Raw genomic sequence first — 18,850 nt, forward strand, 5'->3', positions numbered from 1 at the left:
TCACCCAGCCGACCGATGATGTTTTGGGTACTAAAAGGTCATTTTGGCTAACAGTTCGTAGACAAAAATGTTCGTTAGGGGGTTAAAGGCAGTAGTAAATTGAAGAGGCAGCCTTCAAATTGGAAAGTACAGTAAAAGCTTGTTAATTCGAACTTCACGGGACCGGGAAAAAAGTTTGAATTATCCAATGATCGAATTATCGAATGGCCTCGAAAAAACTGACAAGAACCATTTGTTTTACAGTAAATGTACCGTATTTAGTTGCTTAACGAACTCGCTCGCATAATGAATCCACCCAGCCCCGATTTGTGCCTGCGAATACAGTCCAGCCACTTATAACAGCCGCAAATATATTGAACGCTCGCTTAGTACGAACGAGGTCGGTGCTACTGTCAAAATATATACAGTCGAACACGGATATATCGAACTCGAAGGGGATCGCGAAATAGTTCGATATATCGATAATTCGATATATAGAAATCGACTTGTGACGGCACTTACGATGCGAAAAAACGATACCATATCTGTCGCGTAATCAACCCACTTCCATAATGAACCCACTCTCCACTTTTGCACCCGAGAATTTGAAAGAAAAAAAAAAAGTGTTAAGGCGAGCTCGCTCACATGCAAGCGATTGAGCGATCTCAGCGATGAGCGGTAGCGACAGAGCGAAAAATTTCCAACTTGTTGGAACTGCATCCCTCTCGCCGCTCGAGCCACCGCGGCAGCTCATAACAAGGTTTCTCTGTTTCTCTGTTCTCTGTCGCAGAAATCGCGAACGCTTTTGCTTGCATGTGGATGGCTGCGCGTCACTCCGTTTCGGTCGTCTCATCCACAGCTCATTTCTTGGCAGCGTGCCAAGATGCTGCGCAGCGATAACGTCGCGGCGTGTTTATCTTTTGATAGCTCCTGTGGTGGCGGGGAGCGAACTTGGCAGAGTACCCGTGATGGCTTGATTGCACAAGCCTGGTTCGATTTATCACGCCGCGCTTGGGACGGGCGTAGTCCACTTCTACAAAATCATTGGAAAGCGTGATAGCTAAGTGCTGTTTGAAGTGTAAAATGCTAAAAACCAGTGTCATGATCGCAGCTGACCGCGTGCTTTCGTTGATTCATACATGCAAGGATAAAAGACTCCTCCCGGAAAAAAAAAAAAAAAAAAAAAAGAAAACTATTCTTAACGTTTGCAGCCGCCATATCTTACACTACGCCGCGCGTACAGCACAGCGATAAGAATGGACGACTCTCTCAAAAAAAAAAGAGAGAGAGAGAGAGAGATTTGCCGCTTTTTAACGTCCGCAGGTGCCATAGCCACGTCAGTCGCAGCGCGCAGAGGGTTCCCAACACACGCTGGAGAAAGCATCCGACGTTCTGTCTGAAAACGGGCTGAGCTGGCTTGGCGCATGCGTAGCACGTGCTACTGCGAACGAAGGCTGGGAGAGAGGAAGGAGAGAGATAGCTCAGTAAAAGAATGCTTCGCTCTATCGCGTTTTTCCCCTCTCGTTCCCACCGGTTCTCTCTGGTTCATTCACGCATATGGCTTGCAAACGTCACGTGTTGGCACGCGGGAAATGATAACCGCAGATGAGCGCCTTTGGGGAATGAGCGCGACACTGCACCAGCCGTCACCGAACTGTCCCCTCTCATTCCTTCCGCGCGTGGCTTGAAAACGTCACGCGGCAAACGGTCGAGGGTGATGCGATCGTCTTTGGGGAAGGCACACTTTCCAGTGCGTGGTGCGGAGTTCGATATATCGAACGACCCACCGGTGAAATTGAGTTCGATATATGACGCGGCTTTCCTATACTTTTACATGGGATTTTCAAGGGGATATTCCGTGAGTTCGATATAACCAAAATTCGATATATCCGGGTTCGACTGTATTGGGATAAAGTGGCACGGGCCGAGGCTCTTTATTTTTCTTTCCTTTTCTGCCTCAACATAATATATATATGTATTGGGATAATGGCACAGTGTCTCACATATAATGGACTGTTGTGGCCTCAACACTTGGTTACAGCAAGCGCGAAGCTGTCGGGCCCCCGTAGTTGACCGAGCTGGCGGTGTCTGGCGCAGTTTCGCACGACTGCGAACCCGCGGCAGGCGAATTTCGCGCACTTTGTGTTCCCCTGACACGACACGAACACAGAGCGCACAAAGCGTCCCCCGGCGCTCCTTTGCGGGTAAAATAAAGTAAAAAAAGAAAAAGCGCGCATTGAAAAATGAAAACAAAAAAGCGCGCGCGCGCGGTGACGAAAGAGAAAGCGGCGCCACCCGCGTCGCTGTGATGCATCCACGTGATCTGCGTCGGCCAATCCGGAAAGTCAGGCGCCTGCTCTACCAGCTCAAACCGATTTTCCATTTGTTGCTCCGTTGCCACCCCGCGCTGAGGGCATTGCGCCGTCGGTTCTTTCTGTGTGATGGCACTGCGTTGACATCGTTGCCACATCCGTGCCTTTCCCAGATCGGGGAGTTGAAGGCTTGACTCAAGGGCTTGACCTGCGCCTGGTGCGATGGAGGACTGTACGCCGACCTCTTCGGGTGCTAAGAGGAAAGCTGTCGACATCGCAACGAAGATGGCCATTGTTAATGAACTTGCTCAAGGTGCAAAAGCCGAGGACGCCATAGATCACCCACCGGAAGGCCGCTCGCACGAGGACTTGTGGCAACGCGTCGTTGACACGCAGCTGGCCGGACCTGAAGTTGCCTGGGACGATTTAGTTTCTGCTGATGACGACACCGACATTGTGGAGCCATGCACTGACGAAGCTATTGTGCATGAAGTAAGAGCCCTTCCTGACTGCCCAGAGATCGACGAGGACGATGACGCTGCTCTACCGCCGGTTGCTGTGAACGCTTCAACCGCGATCGGTTACATCGCGTCGCTTAAGGAACTCGTGTGCAGCAGAGGCCTTAGCGATGAACATATTACCGCGCTGGAAAAATTAGAAACGGCAGTGACGCGATCAGCTTTGAAGAAGCAGACATGCATCATGGACTTTTTTCAAAAATAAAGTTAACTTTCGTCTCACTCGCTCTTTTTGCCCGTATTATAGGTGGTCCACTTACTACGAACTTTAGATACAACGAAAATATGCCGCGTGACGATCAAGTTCGTTTAAGTGGGCTGGATTGTATGAAAAAAAATAAAAATAAAAATAAAAGGAAGAAATGAAGGCGTCAGTCGTTAGCGCATTACGGTCCAGAACGCATTTCTTGGCAGTGCGACAAGATGCTGCACAGTGATAACGGCGTGTTTATCTTTTGACTTTAGCTCCAGCAGGGGGGAGGGGGAAAGCGAACTTGGCAAAGTGCCAGCGCTTGTCTGGTTGTGCAAACCTCCTTTTCAGTATGTTCGCTTTATCATGCTATGAGCGACTGGGGCGGGCGCCGTCTGCTGTACTGACTCTCCAATCATCGGAAGGCGCGATAGCAGCAAGCGGCTTTTGAAAGAAACGGGGCTAAAAGCCAAAGCCGGCGTTATAATTGCTGCTGACTCACGTGCTTCCGTTGATGACTGATGGGTGGAAGGATGGACGGCTATCGAAAAAAAAAAAAAAAAAAATGATAATAAAAAAATAAAAAAATAAGAAGCTTAACCCATAGTGCCCCTCCGAGATCATAGCCTTTTATGGGCGTTGGCTGGGACCGCGCCGACAGTACTTATCCCTATTTCCAAATAAACAGGATTGGAATTAACGAGTATTTAGTTGCAAGCTACGGAGGTTGCGCAGAAGAGAGAGCAGGCAGCCGCACGCCGCGCGGCCATGCACTGACCTTGCCGCGGCCGCCGTCCCCTCCCTCCAACGCCACCGACTGCCGTGCCAGTCATGGCGCCATTTAAGTTGTACTCACTCTTTCATGGTTTTACCTGGTTCCATCTTCTGTCCCCGTTTTGGATGTGGGCAGCTTCTAATTATGCCTTCCGATCGCGAAGGTGTTTCTTTACTTTTTCTTTTTTTGCCGCGTGATGTGCACCAAGCCGCCCAGACGCGGCGGTGCGTAGTTCGAATTATATGTAGCGGAACCGACTCGCGTTCGAATTAACGGGCTTTTTTATACAGATCTCTATGGAGCTTGGCCGGAACAAGTAGTGTAGTTCGAACTATCCGAAAATTCAAATTATCGAGGTTCAAATTAATGAGCTTTCACTCTATGTAGGCTTGTCTGCTTACCAGCATTGAGTCAATCGGGTTGAACAACGCTAATCATCATAAAGAGCACTGAACACTTTATTATACAGTGAAAGCTCGTTAATTCGAACCTCGATAATTTAAACTTTCGAATAATTCGAACTGCACTACTTTGTCCGGGCAAGTTCCACAGAGATCTGTGTATAAAAAAGCCCGTTAATTCGAAAGCGAGTCGGTTTCGCTACGGATAATTCGAACTATGCGCTGCCGCGTCTGGGTGGCTTGGCGCACATTCCGCGGCAGAAAAAAAAAAAGTAAAGAAGCACCTACGCGATAGGAAGGCTTAACTAGAGGCTGTGCACGTGCAAAATAGGGACATAAGATGGAACCCGGTATTGCAGGGAGGGGACGGCGGTCGCGGCAAGGTCAATGCATGGCCGCGGCCTGCTCTCTCTTCTGCGCAACATCCGCAGCTCACAACTAAATACTCTTAATTCCAGCCCTGTTAATTCAGAAATACGGATAAGTACTGTCGGCGCGGTCCCAGCCAACGCCCACGAAAGGCTGGCTTATCTAATCTCGGACGGGCACTATGGGTTAAACTTCTTTTTTTTTTCTTTTGCGACAGCCATCCATCCTTCCACCTCAGTCGACGCCAGCTTTTAGCACTTCGAAAGCCGCTTGCTGCTATCCCGGTGTATGGCGTCCGCCCCAGTCGCTGGTAGCATGATAAAGCGAACCTACTGAAAAGGAGGCTTGCACAACCAGACAAGCGCTGGCACTTTGCCAAGTTCGCTTTTCCCCACCCTGCTGGCGTTAAAGTCAAAAGATAAACCCGCCATTATTGCTGGCCAGCATCTTGGCGCACTGCCAAGAAATGTGTTGTGGACCGTGACAGGGGAAACAGAGAGAGGCACTAACGACTGAAGCTCTCTTTTTTTTTTTCCAGATTCGTAGGCACAAATCGGGGCTGGGTGGGTTCATTATGCGAGTGAGTTCGTTATGCGACTAAATGGGTACATTTACCATAATACAAATGGTTCTTGTTAGTTTTTTTGAGGCCATTCGATAATTCCAACGGATAATTCGAACTTTTTTTCTGGTCCCATGGAGTTCGAATTAACGAGCTTTTACTGTAGGATACATCAATAGACATAAAAAACTTAAGCATACTCAAAAAAGTTGGAAATTCGCGCTCGCCTGAGCGGCAGCTGAAGCTTGACAATCGCTTTGAGCATCACCGCATGCGCTGGCGACAGTCCTTTTTGAGTGCACGGAACTGATCAGCGACTGGATGAGCTGCAGGACATCCCCAGCCTTGATTGTTAAAATCGTAGACTGTGAATGCTCGTATTTTTTCACGAGGCTTCCAACCTCGAAACCCTGCCAGAAATCCCAATGAATCTGCTGTTTCATCTCGACAGCTATCGCACCATCATTGTGGTCGGCGCCATCTTACACGGATAGCGATGGTGATACTGGCTGTATCCTATTTAACGAGGAGACTGCAATGCAAAAACCGCGGAAAGGACGCAGAATTGGCAATGGAGATGACGACACGGCCGCACTTTTTGAGCGGCAACAGGCAGTGATTGTGATGATAGCACTCATTTCCTCACTGCATGCAATAATCCTAGTGGATTTTTCCATGCCGGTCCGTTTCCGCCGCCTATGTCGAGTTTTCACATCATTCTCTCCTTGGTATTTTATTTTTTATCAAGCATTCAGACAAATTTTCGTAGCAAACACATACCAAGCGGTGATAACGCTATCGTTGTATCCAGTATACCGCCGATAATCCATCGTTAAATCTGGTTTATTCTTATGTGATAAGTGACAAATCCCAAGCCTTTGATCGTTATAACAATATATAGTTATATCTGGTGTTTTTATAAGTGGACTGAACTGAGGTGCCTTATTTGTTCAACTATCCGAAAAATAAAATACTTGCACATGCCTAGTAAATACTTATTCTCATGCGAGAACAATGCACAGAATGATCGTTCAAACATAGCCTAAAATTGAGCATTCACACTGCTGGAGCGGAACCCCTGCCTCAACATCAGTACATTTCAACCTATTTTTGGAAGCCCTTGTTATAGGCAAGGCAGCACAAAACTTTCATACAGTAATTTCAGTTTGAAGAACCTTTAGGGCCGCATCATGACTTTCAAATGACCACAAAGGTTGCCATGTGCAACAACAACAACAACAAAAAAAAAAAAAAAAAACACGAATGAAACACCTAGATGTGGCCACAATAGCAACAAAGAGTGAAAACAAATTTGATTAGCTAAATAATGAAGGCAAACAGAATCAACTTACGACCAAGAGTTCCTAGAATTTCCTGGATATCAGCACTCAGGGAGTGTAAATGAGCACTCCAGAGCTTGCGACAGTTCACCACTTTTGTGAGATCCTCAGGACGAAGAGGCTATAGAAGAATAACAAGAGAACAAATTCATGAAGAAATGCAAACCTGCGTCCTCGAAATGGTACTGCACAGACAAAAGCACGTTCATTGAAATAGATGCAATCTTTTTATTCTTCATGGAGCTTTTAAGTCTCATTCAGAACACACTAAAACAAATGCAATAACCATAGCAAAATAACTTATATACGAAACCTGCATACTACAGCTCCAATAAAACATGGTGTTGGGCTACTTGGTGAATTATACTTGATAAGAAGACAGCGCAAAAAAGGACAACCACAAAAGAGGGCCTGACACAAAAGAATGCTACTATCAACTGATTTTATTTTGTCAGGCAGTCACATTTATATAAGCAGCCACATCACACGTCACACTAGGACAGTGCAAGCTATTTTTGACAGCTTTTGACAGACTAACATAACAGATAAACGATTTTATCGCCTCTTCAGTTGTTAAAGAAATCTATTGCCCGAGACAGGTTACAACAAACAAGGAAAATTGACATGAAAGCACAGCACATGACATTAGACCAGGCACGGACGGCCTGCTAGCTTTGTAAAATTTGTTATAAGAATTTATCTAGAAAACCGCGCTCAGCCGAGTACAAGCTTATAGAGGAATCGCTGATGCACTGGTCCGCTTTCTTTTCGATGTGAAAAGCTCTGTGCTACAACTCCTGCTCAGAATTTTTGTTTCTTTAAAGCGTGGTAAGCACTTGCATGCCATTACATGCTTTGCTAAGTTCACGATCTTGTTTCATTATGTTTTGGGAGTGCTCCCTTAAACGGTCATTAAGGCAACACGGTTGCAAAAAGCGACATGAAGAAGCATTTGTTAGATGTGCCATACATGATGAAGTACATGATTCCCCTGTCCTGAAGAAAATGCTATATCGGGCAAACAGGGCATTGCCTTAATGACCGTTTAACTCCTTCCATAGCGCGCCCATTGAGCAACGTTAGTCCGCTAATGATGACATAGCGTACCGATTTTGAACCCTTCAGAGCCACTCACGGACATGCTATACCATCTAGTGTGTAGTCGGATAAATGAAGTTTCGATTTTGATGCTGTTTACCTTTTTCCCGCAAAGCAGCTATTTTATAGCGCGCTCCGAACATGCAGTAGCGTCTCATTCGCATGTGAGAATGGCGGCATCCGCGTCGACGATGCACGCTTCAAAACGCCGCAAATCTGCCGAGTATGCATTATCTACGATCGATTTTATCAATGACCCAAGAAGCAGCGATTCTGAAGAGGCTGCCCTATCATCCGAATTCAGTTCTGAGCCCAATGACGCTGAAAACTAGCCTGGAACATCGGCGGCCATACTTTGTTGGCCTAATTTGCATGCGTCTGGGACTGCTCTGGATGTTTTGCTTGCGTTGTTGGTGTCATTTATCTCATTCCCAGGGTGCCAACATCACTTGGGCACAATATCTTGCCTCCCGCAAAACAGGGAGTGGCGTTCTGCCCAAGAAGGGAACCGGGCATCCATTTCGGCATGGCGCTATAAAGGCGCTCTGCAGCGGCCCTCACTGATTACTCATCATGCATTAAGAGTACTATTCAATATTGAACTTTTACTTTTTCACAGGGAGGGGCCAATATAATGCTCTGCATTTTGTATATCTCGAAAAGCTTTAAAAATTTTTGTCATTTCACTTACAGGTGCATTTCTTCAAGTTTTGTTCAATGTTTTTATAAAATCTGGTTTTTGGGAAATTATATTGTGTGTTACAACCCACAACTTCATATTCAAAGTTGTATGCCTAAAAAGAAAATCTATTTAGCTGTCTTTTCATGTACTGCATAAAATTTTAGTCATGGTAGTTTTTACAGAAAAAAAGAAAAAAAAATCTACTGAAACCTACAGAAAATGAGCCTTTTGCCCACGGTAGAGAAAGAGTCAAGGGAGAACTCCCAAAACATAATGAAACAAGATCAGCTTGCGAACATAGCGAAGCATGCAATGGCATGCAAGTGCGTACCCGGCTTTAAGGAAGCAAAGATTCTGGGAGGAGTTGTCGCTCAAAAGCCAATATTTTGCTCGACGCTTTTCACATAGAAAAAAAAAGCAGACCAGTGCATCAGCGATTTCTTTATAATCTTGTACTTGGCTGAGCGCGGTTTTCTAGATAAATTTTTATAAGAAATTTTGCTTCTCTTTCCGACTTTCACTCCCATCTTCTTCCCTTCCCTTACGGCGCGGTTCAGGTGTCCACAGAAACAAGTGCGACAGATAATGTGCCTTTCCCTTCCTGTGAACCAATTATAACAAACTTTACGAGGCTGACAGGCCTTCCGTACCTGGTCTAATGTCATGTGCTGTTCTTTCATATCTATTTTCCTTCCTTATTGTATAACCTGTCTCGGACAATAGATTCCTTTAACAACTGTAGAGGTGATAAAACCATTTATACCAGTTATGTTAGTCTGTCAAAAGATGTCAAAGATAGCTGGCGCCGCCCTAGTGTGAAGTGTGATGTGACTGCTTATATAAATGTGACTAGCTGACAACACAAACTCAGTTTATAGCAGCGTTTTTTTGTTTCATGTCCTCTTCTGTGGTTGTCTTTTTTTTGCATTGCCTTCTTTCCATGTATACTACTGCTCCGAAGATCGGGGTGCTAGGTTGTAAACTGTTGACTTGGGGTGTGCAAATATTAAAATTTTTGAACAAGAATATGGAGGAAAAAAATGCCTTCGAATATCAAATACCTCATCAGTTAAAAAAAAAAAAAATGAAACTGAAAATTAAGGAAAAAACAAAAACAAAACGACACTGTTCACCTTCTTAGTTTAAAATTAATATGGTATTTGCAAATAAAATTAAACTACAACTGCACAGAAGTGTATAACCTACTGAAGTATCCAGTATAAATATCATACAGGATTCCGTGTGCCAGTTTTTTGTACAGGAAGGACTTGCATAGAACCACTAAACCTACTGGAGCTGTTATATCGCTGCTGAATACTGTAAACTTTCACTAATCCCCTTAACTGAAAGCTCGAATTATTGAATGGGATTGAAAAAACTGGCAAAAAACGTAATTTTATACGATGAACACCTGCACAAGAGATGTCTGCGTCTGAGATGAAACGGACATTTTTGCCCCCTGGTTTTGTCAAGTGCTCAACTTTCTACACACTAAGGCCCACTTCGCATACCATGCCCATCGCGTTTTGAGGATGCTTCATTGCACAGTCTGCCCGGTCAAGCATTGCGGTAAAGTGCACAGTGAGGAGAAATTACGGTGAATTTTCGGTGCAGTTGGCAACTTTCGAATATTTGAGAAATTTCGAATAATCGCACAGCCGCACTTCTGATATTGCATTGCACTGCACCTTAGGAGAATCACGTGTTCCCTCAGTGTTCTGCAACTGTTGGAGCTTAATATCAAAGAACATCAGCACAACAAAAAAATTGAAATAAAGATCTCATTTTTAGTGTGCTTAGCACACCCTTTCTTGTATTCTTTTCAAAGCATTCATACAACATTCACAAATGTTGCTCCAGTGTGCATGATGAATCTCGAGCTCTGGCTTCATCCTAAACATATAGTGTCAGGACCAAGTACAGCCGCTCAGATTTTTAATAATATGGTGCAAACATAGACCAAACTGCTGGTCTGCGCTTATAACAGCGATAAGCGCGCAACACGGCGAGAGTTCACGCACGTGCAAGAATGTGGAGCGTTGTCTGCTATGCTATTTCGATTGCAAAGACACACACCCTGCTGCAATATCTGTCGTCCCCCCCCCCCCCCTCTTCCCCCCCCAAAAAAGCGGCGGCGGGTACTAGGGCACCTGTGCTTTGCTTGGGGCCTCTTTTGTCACTCTTGCACCTCATTTATGGCTGCTCAAATCAGAAGGCTCGCATTCCATGCAATGCTTTCTATGTGCTGTTGTATTTCCTTTCTTTTACTTTTTTCTTATCTTAACTAGGCTTCGCCACCACGACTTCCCAGGAAAAAAATTACAGGGAAATCACATTTAAGTGTCACATTTCATGCGTATGTGCTCTACGGCCCTTCGGGTTTTCGCAAACAGATATTGTGGCAGGGCGTGCGTCTTTGTGATCAGAACAATGTAGCAGAAGACACACTCTCTCCGCGCGCGTGCACAAACTGTCGCCGTGTTCCACACTTATCGCCGTTATAAGGTGCTGACCAGCAGTTTGGTTGACGCTCGCGCTACATTGTTAAAAATCAGGGCGACTGTACATACAGCAAGAATCAAAAGACCCAAGGTAACTACCGTGAAATTCCAAGCAAGTGCCCCCATTTATGCAAAAATCTTTGCTCCTTGAACTGCATCAATTCTGTTCTCATGTTTCAAGAACTGACTGACTAAGCAAAAGCCAATTACTTTTCAAGCCAGTGTCACAAAAATCACCAATGACCTCAACAACCTGTTCATCTCTCCGTCTATGTTCATAGGTGAGCTGCCGCACAATTCTTTTATTTCGTTATAAAAATGCATGTCACTGCATGAAAGGGTGACGCACAATCAAGGCTGCGCAGTAGCTAAAAAAGTTGAACACAAAATGCAAGAACAGAACTCCAAAAAAAAAAAAAAAAAAATTTGCGATACTTAAGGGTTATTCACACTTGTGAGCTGCAAAGGGCGTGGGACCCGCTGTCACATGCAACCAGGCTGCCTCTCAGCTCTACTAATGTTGACACTTGCAAAGGTGCCTCGCAGGTCGCTTTCCCAAACTTGCTCTCGCACAGAACGACACTGTCAATCTCGACTGTTCACCAGAATGAGAATCCGGATTTAAAATTAACTCCCAATCACTTCAGCTCTGCCACTGACTGGCTACCGATTTGTGACCAGTAGTCACAAGGCTGGAAAACCGAGCAGTGCTTGACTGGCCTGTGACTGTCACTGTCACCAATGTGGTCGCATAACCATTGCACGTCGCAAGATGGGCCTTTACACGAGTGTATGTAGTAGTATAACAAAACAAAGAATTTAAAAACACAAATAAAATTTATACAGCACAGACACTGCAGTGATCAAAGGCAAGCACTCAAGCTACACAAAAAAAAAAAAAAATTAATAATAATAAAGATCACATTACACCAAACTGTTTTCAAGGTAATTTAGAGCTTACAAAAAGTTGATTGCAGAGCTGGCAGACTGCATACTCCTTACCTCTCTGACAGGCAAGGGTAAAGGCAAGGGAAGGAGCTCGGAAAAGATCAAAAGGCCTGTTAGAAATGTGGAGGGCCCACGCATTGTGAACTTTAGCACCTCCGAGATCATCTTGGTCCACAGACTCTTGTTCAGGGCTGTAGGGAAGAAGCATAACACAGTCATTAAAGAAAAGAAAGAAAAATGGCACTCTTTACCAACAATGTTTTAATATTTCATTGCAGGGCTACAAGCCCCAGCCCCTGTTTACAAGCTTCAATCAAGGCACACGCTTCCATTATGGCTCACCAAAACTTTATCATATTATTTCTTAATTCCAGCACATAATAACAAACATTCAGCATAGAACAGATGTATAATGAGTCAACAATATATGCCTATGCATATGCACTGTGTTAAAACACTAATTACTTTAAGCTCATCTTAAGATCAACAAGGTTAAAATGAATTCTTGGATATGACGAACAGTATGAGAATAAACTTGCATGTAAAAAAAAAAAGAAAGAAATCTGTTTAAGGGGAACTGTTTCGCATGTGCTTCAGTTAACAAGAACTTTCACTGCGACCGTGATTCACAGAAACTCTGAACTCTGTAATAATGGTACCCACGGAACACCCGCAAAGCACTGTCGAGGCAAACTAGGTAAAAAAATACAATTGAAAGAACGCTTCCTTCCCAGAACAACACTCCACAACAAAGATTTTCCCACATATTTTGCTCATCCCTGCAGGTTAGTTTCCTCGCACCTTCACACAGAAACCAGTGAGGCAATTTTCAGGTCTGCTTGCCACATACTTTCAGCCCCAGCTCAAACAGAATTTGCACAAGCCAGCTAAAGCATTACCTCCCTTTTTACTTGTATTGCCACACCTATCATGACATACAAGAGATGGCAGCATCTGTGGAGCAAAACCTAACGTGCAGAAGTCCAAGGGTGGCAGTGTTTCCCCTGCATGCCTCAAATAAAACACTACCTATGTCTATAATTCAACTAAATGAACTCCATTTGGGTTTTCTCAATGTGCATGTACAATAAAAGCCTGAGCTTTGTTAAGTCGAAACAATGACGCTGCATATCTTTAGGTGGTCCTGCACATGATCCCAACCTCTTTTCTGGGCTTTCACACCTGCTATTGCTTCACTGCATTTTAACTCTTTCGCTGCCGTGAACGTACCGGTACGTTTTCGCACTTCGCCCCCACAGTTTCACCGACGTACCGGTACATTCTCTATTGTGCATTCAAAACTTCGCGCCTGAGCGCGAAGCTGGCGCGCTTGGACAGACTGCGCCATCTGTCAAATCTTTCTACAAATTCTTATTTTTGCCCCGCATTGTGTTGATACGTATATACTGAAGAGTATGGAGCGACCACGCCCACCCCTGCCCCCTTCTTTGCTGGGGGTCGCGGTCGTTCCGCGCGCGCTACTCTATAGCGCAAAGCGATCTTGCGGTGCGCGCGTGCGGTTACGGGTTCAAGGGTTGTTCTGCCATATTCCGCAGGTTTGCAGGTTTTTATTTTTATTCTGTTGGCATGCTTGCTACGACTTGTCACGTTCAAGGGCTCAGGCCGTTGCCTCTCAACCCATGACTAGATCGCTGCTTTCGATCTCTCTTGCCGCGCTCTTGCTTGCTGCTAGCAGCAGAAAAGGAAGCTGTTTTAGCCTCTGTCCATCTCTCTCTGTCATCTTGATTTCACAACGTGCCATTTATCTCTGTTAAGCGGGCTACCGAAAATACGCCCTTCATGCTCGCGGTTACTTTCGGATAGCTGATCGCGCGGGACCTTCGACTGCGGACTGGAGCGATGGCTCCTTTGGTTATAAACACGAGTGTCGAGCTTGGATTTGGTCTCTAGAAAAGTAACGAGCAGTTTCTTCCTTATATTATCCTCATTTACCTAACTTATAATCACGCTGATAATGATGATGATGTTAATTAATAACACCTACAAACGCTGAAATGTGCATATTCTGACTATGTTATTTTATAGCAATCATAATCAAAAATAAATCGCTATGATAGTTCCCAGATATGCTAGTTCCCTGAAACCAAGCCAACACTGGGGGTGCGTCATGGCCAGAAACACCCGACAACGAAAGGGTCAAGAACACAAGGAGAAAAAAATTAAAGGGTCTCTTAGATGTCTCTTAAGAAGAGCATGGCAAAAGGCTACCCTTTCTCTCCTATCATTTGCCTCTTAATTACTACTGGCGTTTGTTGCAGTGCTAAATATATTTATAATAGGGTTACAGGAAAGAAAAGACACAGTATCTGTCACACTTTCTCCGGCAAGTGTGATGGTACGCCATCACTCCTGTCGTATGGTGTTCGTTGGCGAGCATTCAGGTGTGGGACTGCAGAAGGCAGGAACACTAGACAAGAACACATCTCACGGAATATGACAGATCTCGTACACAACTCTCGCACACGGGATTTCGTTCCATAAGCCTACAAAGGCTTTCGCCTTAAAGGAATCTGCCCTGCCATGACAAAAATCAATACCACTTTGCATCTCAAAAAAAATCTCACAACACTATACACGTTGCCTATTCTTGCTTTCTTGGCCAACAGAGAGAGGCCGGTTAGTGCCTTGGCAGGTAACAAGGCGCCGTAATTAGACACTCACCTTCCTCCGTCTCGGTGGGTTGCGTATATGTCAACAATGCCTCAATTACTTCCACGGACACCTGGTGTAGGAAAAATAAACAAAAGCCAAAATAATATTAACCTCACATGTAAAATGAAACTTTTGTCTCAAGACTTGCCAGCAAACAGACTTCCAGTATTCTTGCATACAAAAAATATGCCTTTACAGAGTTCATTACCAGAGAAGAACCTACACTGAAGTGATCAATTAAAAATGGGTATTTTAACATTTCAAATAGGATTTGGACACGTTTGTCATTTGACTCATATTCAATATAATGAGTATACTCAATAATTTTCTAATATTATTAGAAAATTTTGGAACACTCAGCAGCCATCTCAACATCCTGGATAATTGAAGCATTCCTTCCAGTATCTTGACATTTGAGTAAATGAAGTTTTACAACCCACCCTGATTATTTCTTACAAGTTGTAATTATCGATTTCATTTTACTAGATGTTTCGCATGACCACAGTACAGGATGCATAATGCTATGTTGTATACAGTCTATATCTAATACAGTCGAACCCGGATATATCGAACTCGAAGGGGATCGCGAAATAGTTCGATATATCGATAATTCGATATACAGAAATTGGCTTGTGACGGCACCTACGATGCGAAAAAACGATACGGTATTTGTCGAGTAATCAACCCACTCGCATAATGAACCCACCCTCCACTTTTGCACCGAAAATTAAAAAAAAAAAAAAATGCTTTAAGGCCAGCTCGCTCACATGCAAGCGATTGAGCGATTTCAGCGACGAGCGGCAGCGACAGAGCGAAAAAATTCAAACTTGTTGGAACTGCGTCCCTCTCGCTGCTCGAGCCACCGCGGCAGCTCAAAACAAGGTTTCTATGTCGCCGCAGCAGAAATCGCGAGCATGTCGATGACGCGCATCACTTCGTTTCGGTCGTCTCATCCACAGCTCATTTCTTGGCAGCGTGCCAAGATGCTGCGCAGCGATAACGTCGGGGCGCGTTTATCTTTTGATAGCTCCTGCGGTGGCGGGGAGCAAACTTGGCAGAGTGCCCGTGATGGCTTGAGTGCACAAGCCTGGTTCGATTTATCACGCCATGCTTGAGGCGGGCGTCACGATCGTAGCAGCTGACCGCGTGCTTTCGTTGATTCATACATGCAAGGATAAACGACTCCCGCGAGAAAAAAAAAAAAAAAACCTGCCGCTTCTTAACGTCCGAACAGCACAACAATAAGAAAGGATGACTCGCAAAAAAGAAAAAAAAACAAAAACAAAGAGAGAGCTGCCACTTTTTAACGTCCGCAGACGCCATAGCCACGTCAGCCGCCGCACGCAGAGGGTTCGCAACACACGCTGGAGAAAGCGTCTGACGCCCGTCTGAAAATGGGCTGAGCTGGCTTGGCGCATGCGTAGCGCGTGCTGAAGGAGAGAGATAGCTCGGCAAAAGGATGGGCACACCCATGCACATAGCTTGCAAACGTCATGTGTTGGCGCGCGGGAAACAATAACTGCAGATGTGCGCCTTTGGGGAATGGGCGCAGCGCTGCCCAGACCAGCCGTCGCCGAACTGTCCCCTCTCATTCCTTCCGCGCGTGGCTTGAAAATGTCACGCGGCAAACGGCCAAGGGTGATGCGATCGTCTTTGGGGAAGGCACACTTTCCAGTGCGTGGTGCGGAGTTTGATATATCGCACGACCGGTGAAATTAGGTTCGATATATGACGCGGCTTTCCTATACTTTTACATGGGATTTACAAGGGAATATTCTGCGAGTTCGATGTAACCAAACTTCAATATATTCGGGTTTGATATAATCTGGTTCGACTGTAGTATATATAAATATAGCATGCACATTGCAGCGCCTGTTACATTTTTGTTTTTTTTTCAATTGCAAAGACCCCCATGCATAATTTATAAAAAAGTAAAGGCAAGATTTGTCTATTTACTCCCTGAAAAGTGTTGTTTCATACTGATACCAAATTCGTCGCTGGAAGAAATTTTTTCTCCATATTCTCATTCAAATAGTACAGTGTAAGCTCATTAATTCAAACCTCGACCATTTAGATTTTCGAATAATTAGAACTACACTGCTTGGTCTGGCCAAGCACCATAAAGGTCTGTGTATAGAAAAGCTTGTTAATTAGAACACGAGTCGGTTCGTTTCAGATAATTCGAGCTACGTGCCGCCCCGCGTGGCGTGGCTGCCCGGCACAGGACCTAAGAATCGCCTCCGCTGTAGGGAGGCATAGTTGGAGGCTATGCATGTCCACAGCGGGGACAGAAGATGAACCAAGTAAAACCATGGAAGAGTGGATAGAGCCTAAATGGTGCCATGACTGGCGCGGCGGCCGGTGGTGCCAGAGGGTTGGCGACCGTGCAGCTGCTTGCTCTTCTCTTCCGCGCAACCGTCGAAACCTTGAACTGAATACTCTTTCATTCAAGCCCTTTAATTTGAAAATACTTATAGATAAGTATTTGTCGGCGCGGTCCCAGCCAACACCCATGAAAGGCTATGAAATCAGATGTGGGTACTACGGGTGTCCAAAAAAAAAAAAAAAAAAAAAAAAAAAAAACATTACGAAGGAAAAACGTTTTTTTTTTTTTTTTGTGACAGTCGTCCATCTTCCCACCCATCAGTCACCAATAAAAGCACGCGGTCAGCCGAAATCATGACACCCACTTCTAGCATCATTTGATTCAAAAGGCGTTTGCACTATCACGTGTTCCAATGATTGTGTGACACTGAACTACGCCCGCCCTGAACGCGGCATGATAAAACGAACATACTGAAAATGAGGCTTGCACAACCTGAGGAGCGCTTTCAAATTTATTTACAGGATAGCAGTATTTGTCACAATTCTCTGCGAACAAATATATCACGCCGTAAAGGAAGGGAGGAAAGTGGGAGTGAAAAAAGAGAGAAAGAGGGGCTGGTAGTTAAGGGCTTCAGACCCCTGCGAGATAGAGGCTTTCGCTTCATCGCAGTTTAGTGGTCCAAAGTGCCACCTAGATTTTTTTCTTTTTTCTTTTTTTGCTTTTTAAACACCCGAGCAGTACAAGCTATTTGCGAAAAGACAAACAAATATGCACGGGCCCGGATACTTTTTGGTGATGCTAGTGCTCCACCAAGTTGCAGACATCGACGATGCAAGCCAGCCGGTACATATGGTGGCTTCATCAATCTAGCCAGTGCGAAGCTGCTTCAGCCACAATGAGCCAGGCTTGACCGCGCAACTTTTAGAGGAAAGGAGCCAGACTTCTAATATTCGTGGCAAATGACCTTGCATGCTGCCACCCTCTACAAAACGTGCCAATCCTAAAGCCACAAAAACTTGAAAAATGCAAAAACTGTAAGCTGTGCAGGCGAAAAGAGTGAGCTGCAACTGAACGCTTCTAGCAATTTAGTAATCTTGTTAGGAGAGCAGCCTGACTGTGCAAAGAACTTCTCTAAATAAGATATGTCCCTCATGCTTTGGCTTCCCAGCATTTTTTATTGGTGGTGGCCATCTGTGCTGTGTAATACACACACAAAAAAAAAGTTTACAAACAAGCATGCCAAATTTTGACAACTAAGAAAAGAGACATTGTAGCGCATTTTGCATATTCTGAACTATTCTGACCAAATTTCTTTTATTTTGATATTAATGTCTGTTGATTTTTTGTGTTTTTCATAAAGATTTCAGAGATTTGTTTCTGCATTTTTCTGCATGTTTAAAGAAAACATTGTACTTAAAAGACCATCTAAATAGCTACATATAAGTGTACATTATACAGTCAAACCCGGTTATAACGAACTGCGTAATTCAACGCGATTTGTTCGCTATATAAAGTATTTCGCTATAACCGAACCCGTTTATAACGAACTTCAGTACCAAATTCGTTATACACGATGTCCAGAACAGCGCAGCGAAAACGCACTAACTAAAGAAAAACCATGCCGCTCACCATGAATCTACAAAAGAAATTTATAGCAGATAAATGCTCACTTATTTGCAGTAGGCAGTGATCTTCGCCTGAACACTGCGTTTAACTCCATCAGCGAGAATCGCACTTTCCACACGCGACATCATTTCCACAAACTCCAGTCCGCTTCCCTGTATTCCGGAGCAGTATCGGCGCAGCAGATCGGTAGCAGCGAGGGCTTCGTGCAACGCCGGGCAAGGGTGATCGTCTTCCGGCAGCGGCTCCTCGGTCTCCTCGTTTGCATCAGATGCCAGCATGTCGGCAACAATTTCAGAGTCCAACGGGCTCGCTGTCACGGCTACGTTGTCGTCAACAGTGAGAAAATCCTCCAGGGCAACATCTTCGGGCACAGCGTCCGGAACATCAGTGAGTTCTTCCCACAGCGTGGCAACATGCTTTTTTTGCCGCGTTGGCCGCGGCGAATTATCTCCAGCTTGTCGGAAAGCGGTAGGGCACGCCACTGCCTCATCGTCATCTTGCAGGATGTAGCGCCGGAATGCAAGTCAGCAGCAACGTAGGCACATCCGGA

General features: G+C 44.9%; 1 protein-coding gene across 7 annotated transcripts in view; it reads right to left on the minus strand.

Moving 5' to 3' along the window:
• vir (VIR_N domain-containing protein) overlaps positions 1 to 18,850 on the minus strand; it is a 228,572-nt gene that overhangs the window by 84,373 nt on the left and 125,349 nt on the right. For all 7 annotated transcript variants that reach the window (XM_084588113.1, XM_084588114.1, XM_084588112.1 and 4 more), the window contains 3 exons: positions 14,358 to 14,418; positions 11,730 to 11,866; positions 6,459 to 6,567 (listed from right to left, as the gene is read on the minus strand). In XM_084588113.1, coding sequence (XP_084444239.1) covers positions 6,459 to 6,567; positions 11,730 to 11,866; positions 14,358 to 14,418 — 307 coding nt within the window. The remainder of the gene's footprint in view (positions 1 to 6,458; positions 6,568 to 11,729; positions 11,867 to 14,357; positions 14,419 to 18,850) is intronic.

This window comes from Amblyomma maculatum, chromosome 1 (genome assembly GCF_055883805.1).
Source record: "Amblyomma maculatum isolate TAMU_Amacu chromosome 1, ASM5588380v1, whole genome shotgun sequence".
NCBI classification, from domain to species: Eukaryota; Metazoa; Arthropoda; class Arachnida; order Ixodida; family Ixodidae; genus Amblyomma; species Amblyomma maculatum.